A 21207-nucleotide genomic window follows, 5' to 3' on the forward strand; every position below is an offset into this window, starting at 1 on the left:
AAATCAGGTGACTCTGACCTTTTTAAGAAATCGAGATACAACCTCTGTAAAGCTATCAGGGATGCCAAGAGACAATACCAGTCCAAAATTGAGTCCCAGACCAGTGGACAGTTTTGGCAGGGCTTACATGCTATAACAAGCTACAAAACAAAGTTGGGCAGTATCACAGAATAGCACATCTCTTCCTGATGAGCTTAATGCATTCCATACATATTTTAAACAGAAAGGGGTTGGAATGTCACCATCTGCCCTGACAGCCTCCAATGCACCTGAAACCCACAGTCACCATTGGGGATGTAAAATCAGCCTTCCAGAGAGTGAACCCATGGAAAGTATCTGGCCTGGATGGTGTCCCCGGCCGTGTTCTTATATCCTGTGCAGATCTGCTGGCAGGGGAATTTGCAGACATTTTTAACCCCTCCCTTCTTCAATCTGAGGTTCCCACTTGCTTTAAGAAGACTACTATCATTCCAGGACCCAAGAAAAACACTGTAACGTGCCTTGATGATTACAGCCTGGTGGCTCTGACATCCACCATTATGAAGTGCTTCAAGAGGCAGGTCATGGCAGACATTAACTCCAGCCTCCCAGACAACCTCGACCCACTGCAAATTACCTACCACCAAAACAGGTCTATGGCGGATACCATTTCCCTGGCCCTACATTCGTCTCTGGAGTGGAGACAGTAAAGACACCTATGTTGGGCTATTGTCTCTTGACTACAGCTCTGCCTTCAATACTATAATTCCAAGCCAACTCATCTCCAAACTCAGAGACCTGGGACTCAACACCTCTCTTTGCAACTGGATCCTTGACTTCCTGACCAACAGACTGCAATCAGTAAGGGTAAGCAGCAACACCCCCGGCACAATTATTCTTAACACTGGTACCTCACAAGGCTGCATCCTTAGCCCCCTACTTGATTCCCTATAGACTCATGACTGTGTGGCCAGATTCTGCTCTAACTCCATCTACAAGTTTGCAGATGATACCACCGTAGTAGGCCGAATCTCAAATAGCGATAAATCGGAGTACCGGAAGGAAGGAGATAGAGAGCCTAGTGACATGGTGTCATGACAACAACCTTTCCCTCAATATCAGCAAAACAAAAGTGCTGGTCATTGACTTCAATAAGGTGGGGTGGTGCACATGCTCCTGTTTACCTCAACAATGCTGAGGTTGAGAGGATTGAGAGCTTCAAGTTCCTAGGAGTGAACATCACCAATAGCCTGTACTGGTCCAACCACATAGATGCCACTCCCAAGAAAGCTCACTAGCACCTCTACTTCCTCAGGAGGCTAAAGAAATTTGGCATGTCCCCTTTGACTCACCAATTTTTATTGATGCCCCATAGAAAGCATCCTATCCAGATGCATCAATGCTTGGTGTGGCAACTGCTCTGCCTGTGACCCTAAGAAACTGCAGAGTTGTGGACACAGCTCAGCACATCATGGATACCAACCTCCGCTCCATGGACTTGGTCTACACCTGTCGCTGCCTCTGTAAAGCAGCCAACGTAATGAAATACCCCACCCACCCCATTCTCTTTTCTCTCCCATAAGGCAGAAGATACAAAACATTGAAAGTATGTACCACCAGGATCAAGAACAGCTCCTGTCTCACTGTTATAAGACTATTGAATGGTTCCCTAGTACAATAAGATGGACTATTAACCTCACATTCTACCTTGTTACTGCTTTGCATCTTTTTGTCAACCTGCACTGCACTTTCTCTGTAACTACCACCTTATTCTGCATTCTGTTATTGTTTTACCTTGGACTACCTCAATGCACTGTTGTAATGAAATGATTTATTTGGACAGTATGCAAGACAAGTTTTTCACTGTACCTTGGTATGTGTGACAATAATAAACCAATTTACAATTCTACATCAGTGATCAGTTCTGTAATCCGTTCCAAAATTGCCTGCTTCCTGGTTTGACGAAACCTGTCTTGAATTCATTATTTTAACTCATCCTTGACAAGAACTCATTCTTGATAATGTTTGCCTATTTGATTATCCCATTTGATTATGAAGAACAAAGTTAGCCTTGATCATTACGTTACTTTGGTTGCAATCCCCAATTAATACTTGGATAAGGTGTCGATAAACTACTGTCACCAGTGATTTCCTTTTTATTTCTCATCTTTGTATAACTTCCCTGATTTCTGACTCATTGCTTTTCTCATCACTGACCTAATGTTAAATTTATTATTAGTTATTCCACCCCTTTCTAGTTTATTCTGCCCATCCCTTCAAAATGCCAAATCCCTGTGGATATGTGGATCCTTACATTGGACACTTTTCAGCCAGGTCTCTGTAATGGTTTATTTTTTTCCTATTTATCTTTCTTTGTGTCTTCAGTTCATTGCCTTGTAATGAACGTTTTGTGCATTTGGGTTAAAGAGCTTTTATTTTTGATTTGTTTGCAATTTTCCCTACTTTGACCTTATTTGCTATCATACTTTTATCATTGCACACTTATCTTCCAAACACAATCCAGTTATCATTAAAAATTATCATTGTGCTGCACCATTACTTTTTTTAACTGCCCTTTAATTCCCTTCACCTGAATCACTCTCCTCCTGAATAGCTATTTTGTTTTATGCACTCTTTGTAGCCTGAGATGTTCGATTTGCCAGAGCACTGATTTCAGTTTGATTCCAGTGAACCCTGTCCGAATGGAATAGTTTTCTCTTTTTCCAGTACTGAGTGGTGGAGACCCATGAATTGAACCCCTCTTGTCCCATATTCTTTGAGCCTTGCATTCAACTTATTGGCCCTATGTTGATTTACACGTGGCTCCAGTAATAATCCCGAGATTTATTATCTTTTGTATTCACAAGATCACAAGACAAGGGAGCAGAAGCAGGCCATTTGGCCCATCGAGTCTGCTCCCAGGAAAAGGGAAAAAAAATGGGGAATGGTGGGGGGGAAGAAAAAAAACCTATTCTAATCCCAATTTCCGGCCTTATCCCCATATCCTTTGATACCCCTACTATTTAGATATCTATCTATCTCTTCCTTGAACACCCCCACTGATCTGGCCTCCACTGCTGTACGTGGCAAGGAGTTCCACAAATTCACCACCCTCTGGCTAAAGAAATTTCTTCTCATCTCTGTTTTGAAACTGTACCCTCTAATTCTAAGATTGTGCCCTCTGGTCCTGGACTCACCCACCAAGGGAAACAGCCTAGCCACATTTACTCTGTCCTTTCCTATCAATATTTTAAATGTCGCTATGAGGTCCCCTCTCATTCTTCTGTACTCCAGTGAGTACAGTCCAAGAGCCGACAAACGCTCATCATACGTAAGCCCTTTCATTCCTGGAATCATCCTCGTAAATCTCCTCTGAACCCTCTCCAACGTCAGCACATCCTTCCTAAGATGTGGGGCCCAAAACTGCGCACAGTATTCCAAATGAGGCCTCACTAGTGCCCCGTAGAGCCTCATCAACACTTCCTTACTTTTATACACTATACCTCTCGAAATGAATTCCAACATAGCATTTGCTTTCTTTACCACTGATCCGACCTGGTGGTTAACCTTTAAGGTATCCTGCACGAGTACCCCCAAGTCCCTTTGTACTTCCGTACTTTGAATTTTCTCTCCTTCTAGATAATCTGCCCGCTTATTTCTGTTTCCAAAGTGTACAACTGCACATTTCTCAACATTGCATCTCATCTGCCATTTCCTTGCCCATTCTCCTAAACTGTCTAGGTCTCTCTGCAACCTTCCTATCTCCTCAATACTCCCTACTCCTCCACCTATCTTGATGTCATCCGCAAACTTAGCCACGAAACCATTTATTCCATCGTCCAAATCGTTAATGTACAAGGTAAAAAGGAGCGGCCCCAACACCGACCCCTGCGGCACACCACTAGTAACCAGTAGCCAACCAGAACTAGATCCTTTTATTTCCACCCTTTGCTTTCTGCCAACCAGCCAATGCTCCACCCATTCTGTTATCTTTATCAATGAATGGATGTGTGAAAAGAATTCTCAAGTTTGATTAAATGTATGTGGTCCTTGGGAATGTAGATTAGGAAACAGATTTAAGATTTTTATTGTTGCTTTTTGAACAAGAGGGAAATAAATCTGTGTGTGCTGTCTCCGTCAGTATAGTTAAAATTTGTATAATACATTTGAGCCTGGGTAATTTGAAATACATACACCTTACATGATTAAATGTTATAGAGCAGGGCAGGGTGAATTGTAATGGATTAAGCGTTGATGTTCGATACCAGTGTTGTGACGCCGTAGGGAAACTAAAAGGCACATTGGATTGAACAATAAATGCACTTCAATATAAAACCAGAACTCTGATACTTGCTCCTTATATGAGGTCTTGGTAAAACTGCATTTTGACTGCGGTATCTAACCGTGACTCTTTCTTTCTTCAATTGGGGAAAATGTGAATGTTCTGCAAGAAGTACAGTTGGAATGATGGATTGTTTTTCTCAGACAATCCTGGAATTAAAAACCAAAGAAATGCAATTTTTTCTCACCTGAATGAGGTGGACAAGAGAGATATGATTTAAGAGTTCTAAAATGATTTCTCATGAAAGGTCATTGACCTGAAAAGTTGTCCATTTCTCTCTGTACAGAAACTGCCTGTCTTGTCAAGTTTTTCTCAGTATTTTCTGTGTTTGTATAAGAACAATTTTCTTTTCTTGGATCTGCCTTGTTTTGCTTATGGAGAATTGTTTTTACCTGAGCTGTTTAAGCTTATTTTAGAAGTAAGCACCAGAGGATATGATTATAAACCTTATGAGATGTCATAACTTTTGCCACAAAATTAGCAATCTCCAGAATGGATCAGCAAGATGTTTGTTTATTGTGGTGATCACTGCAATTCTTCAAAAACTATTTGGACAAGTTCCTAACATGGAATCCCTTCATGAGTAGGTGTGGAAAAGCTCACATTAGAGAGATCCTTGTGCAGCTTGCTCGATCATCTTCAAGGGCTAGAGGAAGAGTTTTTCCAAAATAACCTTGTTTTTTCACCTTGAAAGATTATGGTCAGTGGCCGTTGATGCTGAGTGCATGATGCACCATTTCTGATAGGTTAATGGAGCTCTCAGTAGTTCAGAATCAGGTTTATTTTCACTGACATATGTCATGAAATTTGTTGTTTTGTGGCAGCAATACAGTGCAAGACAAAAATTACTATCTTACAAAAATAAATATTGCAAAAGAGGAACAATGAGGAAGTGTTCATGGGTTCATGGACCATTCATAAATCTGATGGCAGAGGTGAAGAAGCTGTTCCTGAAACGCTGAGTTTGGGTCTTCAGTCTCCTGTACCTCCTCCCCGATGGTAGTAAAGTGAAGAGGGCATGTCCCGGATGGTGAGGGTCCTTAATGATGGATGCCACCTTCTTGAGGAGCCACTGCCTTGAGGCACCGCCTCCTTGAAGATGTCCTTGATGGCAGGGAGGGTTATGCTCGTGATGGAGCTGGCTGAGTCTACAACCCTCTGCAGCCTCTTTCGATCCTGCGCATTGGAGCTTCCATACCAGGGGGTGATGCAACCAGTCAGAATGCTCTCCACTATACATCTGTAAAAATTTGCAAGAGTCTTTGGTGACATACCAAATCTCCTCAAACTCCAAACAAAGTAGAGCCACTGACGTGCCTTCTTTGTGATTGCATCAATGTGGTGGGCCCAGGATAGGTCCTCTGAGGTGTTGATGCCTAGGAATTTGAAGCTGCTCATGCATTTGTGCATGAATCTAAATTTTTCTCAATTTTTGGCACTTTTGAGTATAAACACAGCATAATAACATGGGTTGATGTGGCAGCTAGTTACATTTTAAAAGTTTATCCATTCATATCTTTCCTATTCATTACATTTTCTGTTGCATGTTTCCTTAACACAAGTTTGCAGCAATTAGTGGTGTAGGGGTGTACCAGAGAATGAACAATGAAGTCATTTGGAATGCACAAATTCACTAGCACTATGAAATATTTGAGCAGCAATGTCTGCTATCTTCATGTGGACTCACTTTGGAACCTGATTAGTTTTATTTGTTAATTAGATGTTGTACCCTCAGAGAGATACATACACTTTGGCAGTAGACTTAGATTTTTGCCTGTATTGCTTGGGCAAGGATTATTACATGGGTGGAAGGAAAGGATAAATATCAGGAAAAGATAATTGCATGCTAGTGTTAGAACCAGCTGATTGATCATTTTTGCAGATGTGTTTAATATACATTGATTTTCTTTACAATTTTTTTTACTGTCATTAATGGCTCATCAATAATTTCTCTGAATATTGTTGTTAAAAATGCTCAATCTTTTTCCAAATTTGAATTCAGTATGTGCAGAATCTTTTTGAAAACTTTAATGTACGTTTCTATTTTTTCACTTTCAGAAGAAATGAACAGTTTGAAAGATAACTGACAGTACTTTCTATGCGATCATCTAAGCATCAAATGTTTTCACTTGGATAGATAAAAGGCATACCGGCCATGGTAAGCCGATCATTGTTCATCATTCCTTTTTAAAAATATTCATGCAATAATTACTTTTTTAATGTTATTTATACAATATAATTAAAATTGTTATTATACTTAAACCAACAGTTTCTTTAGTGGGGGAATCATAAGGAATATTGTAAGCTCTAATTGAATATGGATATGTACATGAGCCAAACCAGGTTCAAAATGGCATTTGAGACACTAGCATAGAATTGTTGCATAATCAACTAATATCCACCAGAAGTATGCAGGATCGGCAGATTGTGACATTTGTCAGTATATAATGATGACTTCATGCCAGTGTCCCATTTTGAAGCTGGAAGTTCCAGCTGGCATACTCTTTTAACCTTGTAAACCTAAACAGATTCAGCAGGAGGACATTCCACCAACACTATCTAAGGTTGTTTTTAATTAATTTCTAATGAAAGATACCATTGACATGCTGGGTGTTTCTAGCATTTTCTGAATTTATTTCAGAGTTCCACATCCTTGTTTTCTTTTTATCTCTGCCAATTATGGCAGAAATTCCACCCAATATTTTGCCTGAAGTGCTATCTTGCACAGACAGTGATTCTCAGGAAGGGATAAAGACTGAGGAATTGAGGTATTTGTCAATATAGTTTTCAAATTATTTGAGTTTGCTTGCATATTTTTAAGTGTTTGGATATTTCAAACAATTAGAAAAATAGTTTTAAAAGGTTTTGATGATTCTAAAATGTTTCTGAATATTCTTGAATTTCAGAAATAGTGCTAATGTTTGATAGCTGACAAAGCCAAGGCTATGGCTTTGCCATCTATTAATTTTTGCAGCTTTTCTGGGGTGTGGCGATTTCCCACCAGTGATCCCATGTTGTTATAAAAGACAAGGAGGTATTTACTGTGGAGAAGTTGATGGAAGCTAGGGAATCTTAGTAATTGGTTTATTACCAATTACCAAGATGCCCATCTAAGCTAGTCCGATTTGCCCTTTTTTTGTTTTTTGGCCCATATCCCTCTAAACCTTACCTATCCATGTACCTGTCCAGACATCTCTTAAATGTTGTTAATGTACCTGCCTCAACCACTCTCTCTGGCAGCTCATTCTATATACTCCCCTCTCACTTTAAACCTATACTCTCTAGTTCTTGATTCCCCAACCCTGGGAAGAAGATAGGGTGAATGTGCACAATCTCTGCCCCTCGTAATTTTATACACCTCTATAAGATCACCCCTAATTTTCCTACGCTCCAATAAAAGAAGCCCCAACCTGCTCAACCTCTGTCTGGAAGTCAGTCCTTTAAGTCCCAGCAACATCTTTGTAAATTTCCTCTGCACTCTTTCCAGCTTAGTGGCATCTTTCCTATAGCAGGATGACCAAAATGGAACACAACATTCCAAATGCAGCCTTGCCAACATCTGGTGCAACTGCAGCATAACATCCTAACTTCTATACTCAGTGCCCTGACTGATGAAAGCCAGCGTGCCAAAGTCCTCCTTTACTACCTGCGACGCCACTTTCAGGGAACCATGTACTTGTACTCCTAGGTCCCTCTGTTCTACAATACTCCAGAGGTCCCTGCCATTCACTGTGAAAGTCCTACCCTCATTTGTCTTCCCAAGATGCCATACCTCACATTTATCCAAACTAAATTCCATTTGCCATTCCACGGCCCATTTACCTAGCTGATCACGATCCCTCTGTAAATGCTGATACTCTCAACGACACCACCTATTTTAATATCATTTGCACCTTTACTAACCATGCCTTGTACATTCTCATCCAGACCATTGATATAGATGACACATAGCAATCAAATTCCTGAGACATGATCTCCCATGCATAAAAATCTCCCAAATCAACTCCTGTCTTTCCAATTGCATGTGTATCTTATCCCTCAGAATCTCCTCCAGTAACTAAACTACCACAGATGTTAGGCTTACTGGTTTATAGTTTTCAGGTTTTTCTTTGCAGGCCTCCTTAAATAAAGGCACAACATTAGCACCCTCCAGTCTTCCGGCAGTTCATATGCTGCTAATGGTGATGCATATATCTCAGTCAGGGCTCCTGCAATTTCATCTTTAGCTTCCCTCAGTGTTCTTGGATATATCTGATCAAGCCCTAGAAATGTATCTACCTTCATATGTTTTAAGACATCTAGTACCTCCTCTGCTGCAATGCAGACTATCCCCAAGACAATCCCCATTAACCATCTCAAGGTTTGAAGTTTTCATGTCCTTCTCCACAGTAAAAATGGAGAAATATTCTTTGAGGACCTCGCCCATCTCCTGCAGCTCCACACAGAGATGGCCAGTTTGGTCCTTGAGGAGCCCTATTTTCTCTCTAGCTACTCTTTTTCCCTTAAAATACTTATAAAATCTCTTTGGATTCCCCTTAATCTTCTTTGCCAAAGTTGTCTCATGCCCCCTTTTTGCCCTTCTAATTTCTTTCATGAGTATACTCCTGGGATTTACTTTATCTCAGCAGCCTGTACTTGACCCATGCCTCCTTTTTCCTGTTCAGAGCCTCTGTATCCCTCGTCATCCAGGGTACCCTGCTTCTTGCCCTTCACTCTGGCAGGAACATGCAGATCTTGAACTCTCCATATCTCACTTTTAAAAGTCTCCCATTTGCCAGACATCCCTTTACCTGCAAACAATCTGCTCCAATCATCTTTTTCAAGTTCTTGTCTAATACTGTCAAAATTTGTCTTGCCACAATTTAGAACTTTAACTTGTGGACCAGATCAGTCCCTTTCCATAACTAATTGAAAACTAATAGAACTATGGTCACTTGTCCCAAAGTGCTATCCCCATTGACACCTTGTCACTTGTCGTGCCCCATTTCCCAAAAGTAGGTCAAGCTTTTCCCTCTCTCTAGTTGGGCCTTCATTATATTGCCTGAGGAAACTTTCCTGAACATACTTAACAAATTCCATCCCATCTAAGCCCTCATCACTATGGCAGTCCTAGTTCCAGACAGGAAATGTTTGAAGGAATATGGGCCAAATACAGGCAAATGGGACTAGCTCAGGAAGGCACCTTGGTCGACATGGATGAGTTGGGCTGAAGGATCTGTTTCCATGCTGTATAACTCTTAAATGAACCCAAGAGGTAACTTTGTCACCCAGGGAATGGCCTGTATAGGGAATGTGCTGCTATATTAACGTTCAAAAAGCTCTTGGACAGGTACATGGATTGGTAAGGTTTAGAGGGATATGTGCCAAAGGGCAAATTGGACTAGCTTAGATGGGCATCTTGGTCAGGATGGACAAGTTGGGCCAAAAGTTCAGTTTCCACGCCGTATGACTCTAATGATGTTAACACTGAACAACGGTTTAGTGCCTTTTTGGTGGTATTTAAAGGTACCGAAGTCTTCACACGATGCAACAGGTGTTGAAGTCGCTAGCTGTGCTTGATGCTGCAACATTCAAAACGTAGATTCCATCCAAAAAGGGCTATGGACATGGTTTATGACTCTGGTGGGCAACTGTGGCAAACATTTGGGCAATGTGTGTACAACCGAAGCATGCTGCCACACATATAGTTGAGAACATGTTTGGTGTGCTGAAACACTGCTTCCACTGACATTACTGCCCTGGATACAGTAATCAGCAGGGCAAGTATCAAGATCTGAGGTGACCTTCTAGGTGCTGCCTGGTGAGCATGAAGTGAACAGAGAGGTTAAATGGGGAAAGTAGCATGTTATTTGCAAGGAAAAGAAAATTATTTCAGGGTATCCTTGTGCACTTCTTGGCATTGGGTTATAATAAAGTTGATGGAATCCTTGGAGATGGGTCTCCTTGAGTCCTTGTGTTAGTCACAGATTATCAGTGATGTGGAAAGACAAAGATTCAGGAACGTTTCATGATAAATTAATATCTTGCCTTGAATCCACTAAATGGTAGTGTTTGTGGGGGGAACATGGTGAAAAACTGCAAGACCTAGCAAGAAGGTTACTTATTATTAATCTTTGACCTTGTAGAGATGCATACCCAAAGCCTAGACGAGCTCCTCTGTCTAGAGGACAAGGGTCTATTTACAGGGCCCATTGTTACTTGAGCAAGAGATTGCTAAAACCACAATTCACAAATCTTGGGTACAAAATTACTTGTTATAGGTGATTGATTTGTATTTTTAATCTGAAGAGACCTAAAATAACAATCTTCACAGCATTACTATTTTATTTGAAATGTGTTTACAAGGTCATCCAGTCCAGTGTCTTTGCTTGTGTTTATGCTGAACACTAATCTCCTCCCACTCCTATTCATCTAACTTCATCAATATATGCTAATGTATTTTTCTCCGAGTAACCACCATGGAGAAATAAACTTTCCATGCATTCCTTTTTGGCATTATTAATGACTGTTCTGAATTTCTGGCTCTTAACTCTTTATATCATCTGCAAATAGAAATAATAGACTGAACATTTGACTGGTTTGTATGTTTTTGTGCTAATTGTGCATTAAAGCATTGTGCGCAATGGATCATATCAGCAATCATTCATGAGTGACTATTAGAAAAGTGGTGCAACCATGTTAGGGTATGATTCGCTTTAATGCTGCTGATGTTTGCTTGGCATTATGAGGTTACAGGTTATGCAGCATATATTTCTTCCACTGCTATAAGAAGTTGTAATTTTCAGGGGAAACCTACACGAAAGAAACAGTTTATCGTGCAAATTTTGGGAATGGGAAGTCAATTGAAGAGTCTTTACTGCTGGTGGCCAGCACAAAGTGTCCCAATTTGCTTTACAATGGCTAGCGTTATGCTAAATAATTCATAGGAGCTCCTTTCTCTGATCACAATCTTTTACAATCACTTGTGACCTGTGTGTAGCAATTATTGGCCTGTTGATCAGCTTGCTGCTCAGTAGTTTGGAGTTACTTTGGGAACAAAGTTGAATGGGCTTGCTCACTGCATTGGGGGGGGGGGGGGGGGGGGGGGGAGGGAACATGCTTGTACAGACTGGAGAGAGCTATGTCTCTTCTCCTCTCCCTTCTCACTTGTTTTCCCTCACCTCCATTGTATCCTTTTCTGCTGTTCCTCTGTGGCTGCCATGGAAAGAGTTCTTTCAGTGCTAATTTGCTTCCACTTGTCAGCCGAGATATCCTGATGGGAACTGCCATGATCCTGTTTCAGAACATGAATTATACTAAATCTGTGTCCTATTTTTCACTTATGTTTGGTCAATTTTGTTATAGGTGGGAGTGGGCATGAGTGTTTTATGCAGAACATACTTAGCAAACCAGAAGACAGTGAACTCTAATTTCTTGTCAATTTTCTTTATATCTTCTCTATCAAATACTTTTTATAACCCATTACCCGAAGACATCTTTTGGGTCATCACTCAATCTTTTTTATAGGGAAGAGCCTCAACCTGTTTAACCTGACCTGAGGCATAAAACCTCAGTTCAAACAACTAAGCAAATTCACCTATTATTTGCATAAGAAAATTTGCATCACTTCCTGGATTGATATGACTAATGCTTAGGTGTGTGAATGGAAATATTGTTCATTATTTTTGAAATTTGTGTACATTGAGCCCTTACAAAAATCTGCAATGTTCCATGAGGAATTTGCACAGAGGTAACAAGAATTATTTTGGTAGCTTAAAACTGAGCTGTGCAGGGGAAGCAGAAAAGAGCAACAAGTGAGATTGGAGAACAGATGAGATGTAAGCAGCAGTATAATGAGAAATATCCGCAAAATTCTAGGGACCAAATAAAATAGCCAAAATTATAAAAGGTGTATTGATTTACATGTACGTCAGTGCCTTTGGGATAACTAATAAGATTGGTGAGCTGCAGGTACAAATTGTAACGTAAGATTACTGTGGAGCGATAGTTGAAAAATGGGTAGGATTGGGTTCTTTATATTACTAGTTAGCAAGTTCAGGATTAACAGAGAAGAAAAAAGTTAAGGATCTAGACATATTGATTAAGGGCATGGTTTTAGGTAGAAATGATATATTAGATGGTTCTGGAACTAAAACTATAGTTTGAATTTAGATATGGAGGGGAAGTTGTTACATAGAGCCTCTAACTAGGTAAATGATCAAATCTCAAAGGCTTTTAAGGAAGGTAGAATAGTAATATCAGAATGTAGATTATTGTAGCAGGTGAAGTTCTAGCAGGTGGTGTGAAGAACTTTCTTAAACAAGTAGTCTGAAGTGTTGAAGTGATGCAGTATTGAACATTGCCCTTAGAAATGAGGGACAGCTGAAATGTGTTGTAGCAGATCAACTTTCTTATTGTGATACGATAACAGGTTGAGTATATTTTTGGAAGGCCCAGGCACATTAATGGTAAGAAAGCTGAATGGAAAATGACTTTTATTTTGGTTATTTAAGGCAAATACACTGGAAAGCTATTTGGAAGAGAAAGCAGTATTGGGAAACATTGGGGGAAAGGTTATAGCCAGGCATATTCTTTTTGAATGGAAAAATTAGAGCACTCAAAGCTCCACAGATGACAAAGAAAAGAATGTTAGAGATAAAGTTTGGTTAATAATCAGAAAGATTATAGAAAATACAGGAGGAATTGAAAAATTTAATGCAGAATATGAGGAGACGCTGTGACTTCAAATATGCAGGTAACATTAAACTGAGACCCAAAACATAGTGTCATTGTGTCATACAGCTTGGAAATGGGTTCTTTGCCCCAACTGGGTCCATGCAGACCAAACATTTTTAAATATTTTTAAAGAAACATTAAATGTAAAAAGTTATCTAGGGAAAGGTTGAACTTATAATGAATTCAAAGGGAAGAAGCAGAGGACATGGCTGAAGTACTAAAGGACTACTTTGCATTTGTCTTCCCAAAGGAAGTGAACGTTGTGAGTACATTAAGGGAAAAAGGAAGATCTGTACAGATAGTAATAGGAAAGAAGTACAAACATTGAGAATTTCTGGAAGCAGCTATGTCACCTTGTCCAGTCTTTATCTTGGATTTCTAAAGGAAGCAAGGGCAGAAGCACTATCCACAACCTTTCAAGCCATGTTGGATATAGGAACAGTGCCACAGGATAGGAGAATTGCTATAACCGCGATGTTTAAGAAAGTGGAGAGGGACAAATAGCAAATGTTAGTGGTGGGGAATAAACTATCATTGAAGACAGAATAAATTTACATTTGAAAAGGAATAGGTTAATGAAGAAGAGCTGTTGTAAATTTGGAGGAAAATGGTATCTGACCAGTGAGTTCATTGAGCTCACAATGAAGGATGGTCCAGCTATGTGGCATCATTATTACTCATTTGCAGGAGTTATAAAGAAGATGAAAGATGTGGAATTAAGTGGAAAGTGGGAGAATAGCAGAATAACATGGATGCAGAATTTGCACGATAACAGGAAAGGAAAGTGGATGGATGTTTTTCAACTAGGTAGTGGTTTGCATTGATGTCCCCCAGAGTTGGTTTTATGTCTATTACCATTTTTCTAATTTTTTATTATTAAGGAGCTAGACCCAAGTGCAGGGAGCTATATTGTAAAGTTTTCAGAATCCTGTTTGAAGTCTGTACAATCTCAAACAATCCTTTCTACTTTTCAAATCATGTTCATGAGATGTCCATTGATAAATTGGTTAAAGATGAATGGATCTTGTGCATTGCCCTAAGAAGTCTTGCTGCAGTGTCCTGGGGCTGAGATGATTGATCTATAATAATCACAGCTGTTGTGCTAAGTATGGCTTGAGCAATGAATTCAATGTTAGTTGGACTCATTGATGCCACAAGTAATCAAATGCTGCATCCTCCATCAACAAGGACAATGGCAGTGGGTGTATGGGAACACAGGTGTGGGCTCTTTTCCAAGTTGCACAACATCTTGATTTGGAAATATATTGCCAGACCTTCATTGTCTCTAGGTGTAAATTGGAAACCTGTATCCACAAAACTGCAAGAGAACCTTCACCAGAATGACTGCAAGTGTTCAAGGAGGTGGCTCATCACCACTTTGTCAAGGGTAGTTCGGAATGGGCAATTGCTGGTCTTGCCAGCAGTGCTCACATACTAAACAAAAAATGAACAAATAAAAAAAAGAAACTGCTGCCTTAATATTGAAGGCACCTTTCCCTCAAGTCTTGTGTTTGAGGCTAGTTTGGATCAAGGCTGTAATGTTTAGAGAAAAATGATCATGAAGAACTGATGCTGACTAGGTACTTGTAGACACGAGAGACTGTAGATGTTGGAACCTGGAGAAAAAAACTGGAGGAGCTTGGTGGGTCAGCATCTATGGAGGCGGAGAGATAGTCAATGTTTTTGGTCGAGACCCTACATCGGGACAGTGTGGAGGGGAAATAGCCAGTATAAAGAACCAGCTGTAGGGGTGAGGCAGGAACTGTCAGGCAATAGATGGAACCAGGTGAGGAGGGGGTTGATGGGCAGATGGAGCCAGGTAGGGGGGAGGGGAGGAAGGAGGTAGAGATGGAAGCTAGAAGGTGACGTGGAGACCACAAAAAGCTGCAAATTCTGGAATCTGATAAGTGGAATGCACTAAAGGAGGGGTGATTGGCAGATGGACCCAGTGGGGGAGTGGATGGAAGACCCAGTAGATTAAATGTGAAAGAGTGGATAGGAGGCCCAGTGTGTGTGTGTGATGGGCAGGTGGGGAAGGGGAAAAAGAATGGATAATACAGGTCTGGGGTTGAAAAGAAGGGGGAGGTTGAGAGAAACTGGGTGGATCAGAAGGAGAGAGAAATGGACACAGATGCTTCGGGTTACCTGAAATTGGAAAATTCGATGTTCAACCAGACCAACCAGACAAAATAAGAAGTACTGTTCTTCTAGTTAGTGTTTGGCCTCAGCTAGCAGTGGAGAAGTCTGAGGACAGACAGGTCGATGTGGAAGTGAGAAGGGGAGCTGAAATGGCATGCAACCGGGAGCTGAAGATGGCCATTGTGGACAGAGCACAGGTGCTTGGCAAAGAGGTTGCCTCTCCTATGCCTGGTCTCACTAATGTAGAGGAGGCCACATCAAATGTAATAGATGAGGTTGGAGGAAATGTGTGTGTACCTCTGCCTCAACTGGAAGGGCTGTTTAGATCCCTGGATGGTGGTGAGAAAGAAGGTGAAGGGACAGGTGTTGCATCTCCTATGGATGCAGGGGAAAGTGCAGCGAGGTGTGGGTGGGGAGGGATGAGTGAACTAGGAAGTCATGGAGAAAGTGGTCTCTGCGAGTAGCAGAAAGAGGTAAGGAGGGGAAGATGTGACTGGTGGTGGGATTGTGTAGCAGCTGGTGGAAATGACGAAGAATGATGTGCTAGTTGTGGAGGCTGATAGGGTAAAAGCTAACAACCAAGGGAACGTTATCTCTGTTTTGTCCAGGGGCTGCTGGCTGAGGGCTCCATCAACCACAGTAGAGGGGAAGCCACATTTCCTGAAGAAGGATATTTCAGGTGTCTTGGAAATGAAAGCCTCATCTCGAGAACAAATGCAGTGGAGACGGAGAAACTCAGAAATGGAACGGTGTCCTCACAAAAGACAGGGTGGGAGGAGGTGTAGTCTAGTTAGCTGTGGGAGTCTGTGATTTTTTTAATAGTAAATGTCAGTGGCTAGTTTGTCTCCTGATAAGGAGACAGAAATCGATAAGGAGAGAGGCATCAGAAATGGTCCAAGTGAATTTGAGGGCAGGGTGGAAGTTAGTCGCAAAGTTGATAAAATTACGAGTTCCGCATGAGTGCAGGAAGGCAGCACCAGTGCAGTTGTTGATGTAGTGGAGAAACAGTTGGGGAATGGTGCTGGAGTAGGTTTGGAACAAGGACTGTTTCATGTAGCCAATGAAAAGACAGACATAGCCAGGGCCCATGTGAGTGCCCACAGGTATACCGCTGATTTGTAGAAAGAGAGAACTCAAGCGTTGTTAAGGGTAAGAACAAATTCTGCCAGGCAGATGAGAGTGTTAGTAGAGGGGAGCTGATTGGAACTATGTTCTAGAAAGAAGCAGAGGGCCCTGACCTTCCTGAGGTGTATAGGAACTGGATGTTCATGGTGAAGATGAAGCAGTGGGGGCCAGGGTATTGGAAATTGTCAAAATTTTGCAGGGCATGCGAGGTGTCCCAGATGTACGTGGGAAGGGACTGGACAAGGAGAAAAATATAGAGTCAAGGTCTGAGGAGATAAGTTCAGTGAGGCACGAGCAGGCAGAAACAATGGGCCTACCACCACAATCCAGTTTGTGGATCTTGGATAAGAGGTAAAAACTTGAAGAGCAGGGTTGGGGCACTGTGAGGTTGGAGGCTGAGATGGAAGGGAGCCCTCCTGATGTGATGTGATCTGATGTGATCTGGGAGACAGTGGCATGATGCTTGTTGGTGGGATCATGATCCAGGGGTAGGTATGATGGTTGAAAAGCTACTGTCTGGCCTCTGCAAGGTAGAGGTCAGGGCGCAAGACCACAGTGTACCCTCCTCTGTGGGTTTGATGACGGTGTTGGGATGTGTGTGGATCCCCTCTGAATGCACAGCTTTCCACTCACTCACCAGACCCCACCAACTTTCTACAAATCAAGCACTTGTATGGCTTCTAGTTACTGATTGGTTATTTGGTTGGGAAGTTTCATAGCACTTTCTATCACTTTGCTAACTGAGAATCCACTGAATGCCATGGTAATTGGTTGGAATGGATTTATAAGGACAGGGCAACTTTTTACATGTCAGGTAGATGTCAGTGTTGTAGCAATGCTGGAACAGCTTGGATAGATGCACATGATTTTATTGAAGCCTTTGGTATATCCATTGTGCTCAGCAGCTTTCTGATTGTGTAGATTCAATTGAATTGGGGCTTCTCTTTTGATGGTGAGGACTTGAGGATCATGCCTCGATGAAATAGCCACTCAACATTTCTCGCTGACAGCTGAAAGAATTTTAGTCTTGACTTTTACCTACTGTGTGGGTCTCTGCCAAGTTGTAAATTGGGAATATATGGAACCCCTCTCCTCCCATTAGTAATTTAATACTCTGCTATCATCCATGACTGGCTGTGGTAGCACAGCAGAGATTTGATCTGATCTGTTTGTTGTGAGTTTGAATGTGGCGTTGCTTGACTCAAACTATAAAATATTGCTTTTGATTGACGTAGGCTTTGGTTTGTCTATTTCAGAAGTACTTGAAAGAAATCTTCATAGTTTCTGCTATCCACTGTAAAATTGGGTATGAGAGCATTATAAAAGCTGTTCCTTGAGATTTATCACTTTACAAGGTTTGGCCATACATTGTTCAAATTTGCAGACATGAAGCACAGAAGATCATTCAGTCAATTGTGTCTACAATTATGAAAATAGCAGCATGGTTGTCTATCTTGATTCAAAGGTCCTTGAGAGTATTTGGAGAGTGTTTCTGTCATTTCAGTGGGTCGTGACTGTTATTGATTGTGGTGTGTAATTCTGTTTGTTGGAAGGGATTCATTTTTTCTTTTACAATATTTTTATTGAATCCATGAAAAAAATAGAGAATAAAAATACTACTGAATATGTTGTATTAAATCATACTTACATTACAATACTCTAAATTAATAATCAGATATAAAAGTTGGCTAATAAGGGAGAAAAAATTGAAATATTTTATTAAAAAATATCTACTCCCACTACCAAAACCCGAAGCTGTTAGATGGAAAAAAAACAAGGAAATTCATTTTTTTAGCTGGTAGTTATACTAAATGACAGACAAGCTTTTGCAAAATGTGGTTCGTTATTGCTTGCATATCATCCTGGAAGTTAATCTCGAGAGCAAAGTCATCAATCAGTAGGAATTCACACACGTTTTTTCACCACCTTTGCTTTATCCTATAATCTTCTGTGATTAATAGCTCTAATTGCTATCTGTGTTTTCATGCTAATTAAAATGTTTTCACTTGCACATAGCTCAGAGAAAAAGATGGATAACATAAGTAGATTTCCTATGGTTCTGGTCAGAACAAAGTTTTCTTAATCCTGTGCCAATAGAGATGATTCAGGTCCAAGTTGTTCTAAACAGAGAATTTTGACGAGTAACTGTTAAATTTTGTACAACTTTTGTACAATGTTATACAAGCTGATGATCAGTGATTAAATTCTAATTCCTCCATGGAATTCAAAATGATTAGTTTGGCACCTTCATGAGCTAATGTTAAATTGAGCACATTTCCAACTACCCTGACAACTCTCAGGAAAACAGCCATTTTTAAAAAATATATTTGGCTATCATAGATTGTGCAAATTAAAAATAATATTGTTATATCATTAAGCTGAAGCCATGCTACCAATTTCTGCTTTGTTCATTGTCCATCTGTCTTACGGGCTAGTTAATCTCAGCTTTGTGTCTGTCTTGGCCTTGTGTGTTAGCTTCCTTAGCAGGCTTTCTGTGCTATCTTTTACTTTGGTACAATTGCACCTCTTGCTGTTCTTTGTTCAAGTCTCTAAACTGTTATAACATTCACACACATAGACACAATTCAGTCTTGCTTTTCCACTCCTGATGAAAAGTAGGTTGGGATGCCTGACTGTTACCTTACATTTAAATTAATGTTAAAGTATTCTAGTAGATGCTGAAACAATCTTATGCACCAAACAACTAATAGGGCCTTAACATTCATTTTGTATGTTCTATAATTAGGACACAAGACCTGGAGAGGTTTAGAGGGCTATGGGCCAAGCGCAGGCAAATGAGACTAGCTCGCTGGGCAATATAGTTGGCATGGATGAATTGGGCTGAAGGGCCTGTTTCACTGCTGTATGACTCTATTCTTAGACCTCTCTAAATGCATCACCTGGCACTTATCAGGATTAAATTCCATCTGCCATTGTTCTACTCAACCTTTTGGCTGATCAATATCATGTTGTAGTTTAAGACTAGTCTCCTTATTATCAACAATCTGCATCTGCAAACTTACTAGTCATACCTCCTATATACTTAAGTAAATCATTAATGATTATGACAAATAGTAAGGGTTCCAACATCAATTCCTTTGGTCCACCACTGGTCGCAGGCTTCCAATCACAATAGCAGCCCTCCACCATTACCATCTGCCTGGTATTACCAAGTCATCAATGGATCTTGTTTGCCAACCTGCTCTGGATCCCATGGGCTCCAACCTTCAGACCAGCCTTTCATGTGGGACCTTGTCAAAGACTTTACTGAAGTCCATGCACACTGCATGAACTGCACTGCCTACAGATTCAGACTAATTTATTGTCATATACACCAAGATGAAATGAAATTCCTTGCTTATACTTTGTAACTTCAAAAAAAACTCAAAGTTAGTAAGACAGAACCTCCCACCGACAAAACCTTGATCCTTGATCAAGCCCTGCCTTTTCAAATTGGATTAATCCTGTCTCTGAGAAATTTTTCAAACTTTCCTATGACTTGTGTAAGACTTACTGGCCTGTAATTACCTGGCTTATCCCTGCTTCTAGGTAAAAGTACCACTTTTGTTATCTTCTGACACCTTAGCTGTGTTTGCAAAGATTTAAAAAATCTCTGTTGGGGCCCCAGCAATCTCCCCCTTTGCCTTCCATAGCAGCCTAAGATGTGTTTCATCAAGCCCTGCGGATATCTGCTAAAACATCTAATACTTCCTTTTTAATAATAATGTGCTCAATATGTTCTGATGAAGGGTCCTGGACCTGAAACTTAACTGTTTCTCTTTGGGGGTCTATGTTAGGGAGGGAACCTGGAGAACTTGAATAATGAAAGTGGCAACACACATAAAATGCTGGAGGAACTCAGCAGGTCAGGCAACATCCATGGAGGGAAATAAACAGTTGACGTTTTGGGTTGAGACCCTTCACCAGGACTGGAAAGGAAGAGGGCGAAAGCCAAAGTAAGGAGGATGGGGGAGGGGTACAAGTACAGGCTGGCAGGTGATAGGTGAGTCCAGGTGAGGGAGGTAGGTGGGTGGGGGAGGGGGGATGAAAGGGAGCGATGCAAGAAGCTGAGTGGTGATAGAGAGAAGAGGCAAAGGGCTGAAGAAGGAATCCAGTAGGAGAGGATAGTAGACCATGGAATAAAGGGAAGGAGGTGGGGAATAGATGGGCAGGTCATGAGGGTGGGGGAGGGGAAAGAGAAGGGGTGAGGGGGCCATGGGAATGAGGAATGTGTTGGATGCGGATGTCATCTCGGATATCCTGGAATAGAAAGCAGGGTTTCCCTTCCACCACCATCAATGCAGCCCTCATTCGCATCTCCATTTCCCACATTCCCCCTCCCTACCCTGACATAACAAGGATAGGGTTCCCCTTGTCCTCACCTACCACCCCACGAGCCTTTGCATCCAACACATAATTCTCTGTGACTTCCGCCACCTCCAATGGAATCCCACCACTAGGCACATCTTCCCCTCCCCACCCCCCTTCCCCCACCACTCTCTCCGCTTTCCGCAGGGATCACTCTCTCCGTGACTCCCTTGTTCACTCGTCCCTCCCACTGATGACCCTCCCAGCACATCCCTGCAACCATGCAAAGTGCTTCTCTTGTCTCTACACTTGCTCCCTCACCACCATTCAGGGCCCGAGACAGTCCTTCCGTGTGAGGCAGCACTTCACCTGTGAATCCGAGGGTGTCATTTATTGCATCCGGTGCTCCCGGTGCGGCGGCCTCTACATCGATGAGGTATGATGCAGGTTGGGTGACTGAGCACCTTTGCTCCGTCCACTGCAGAAGCAAGGACCTCCCGGTGGCCAACCACTTCAATTCCACATCCCACTCCCATACTGACATGTCTGTCTATGGCCTCCTCTACTGCCAGGTTGAGTGAGGCAAGATGCAGGTTGGA

At 41.4% G+C, this 21207-nt stretch overlaps 1 protein-coding gene across 5 annotated transcripts in view; it reads left to right on the forward strand.

Annotated features, from left to right (window-relative positions):
- invs (inversin) overlaps positions 1–21207 on the forward strand; it is a 356685-nt gene that overhangs the window by 3609 nt on the left and 331869 nt on the right. For 4 of the 5 annotated variants that reach the window (XR_007956423.1, XM_052016840.1, XM_052016843.1 and 1 more), the window contains exon 2: positions 6380–6479. Coding sequence is in view for 4 of the 5 variants with exons in the window: in XM_052016840.1 (XP_051872800.1) it covers positions 6477–6479 (3 nt within the window). In the remaining variant the exon portion in view is untranslated. The remainder of the gene's footprint in view (positions 1–6379; positions 6480–21207) is intronic. The other variant, XM_052016842.1, reaches the window with a different exon arrangement.

This window comes from Pristis pectinata, chromosome 5 (genome assembly GCF_009764475.1).
Source record: "Pristis pectinata isolate sPriPec2 chromosome 5, sPriPec2.1.pri, whole genome shotgun sequence".
In the NCBI taxonomy this organism is placed as follows: Eukaryota; Metazoa; Chordata; class Chondrichthyes; order Rhinopristiformes; family Pristidae; genus Pristis; species Pristis pectinata.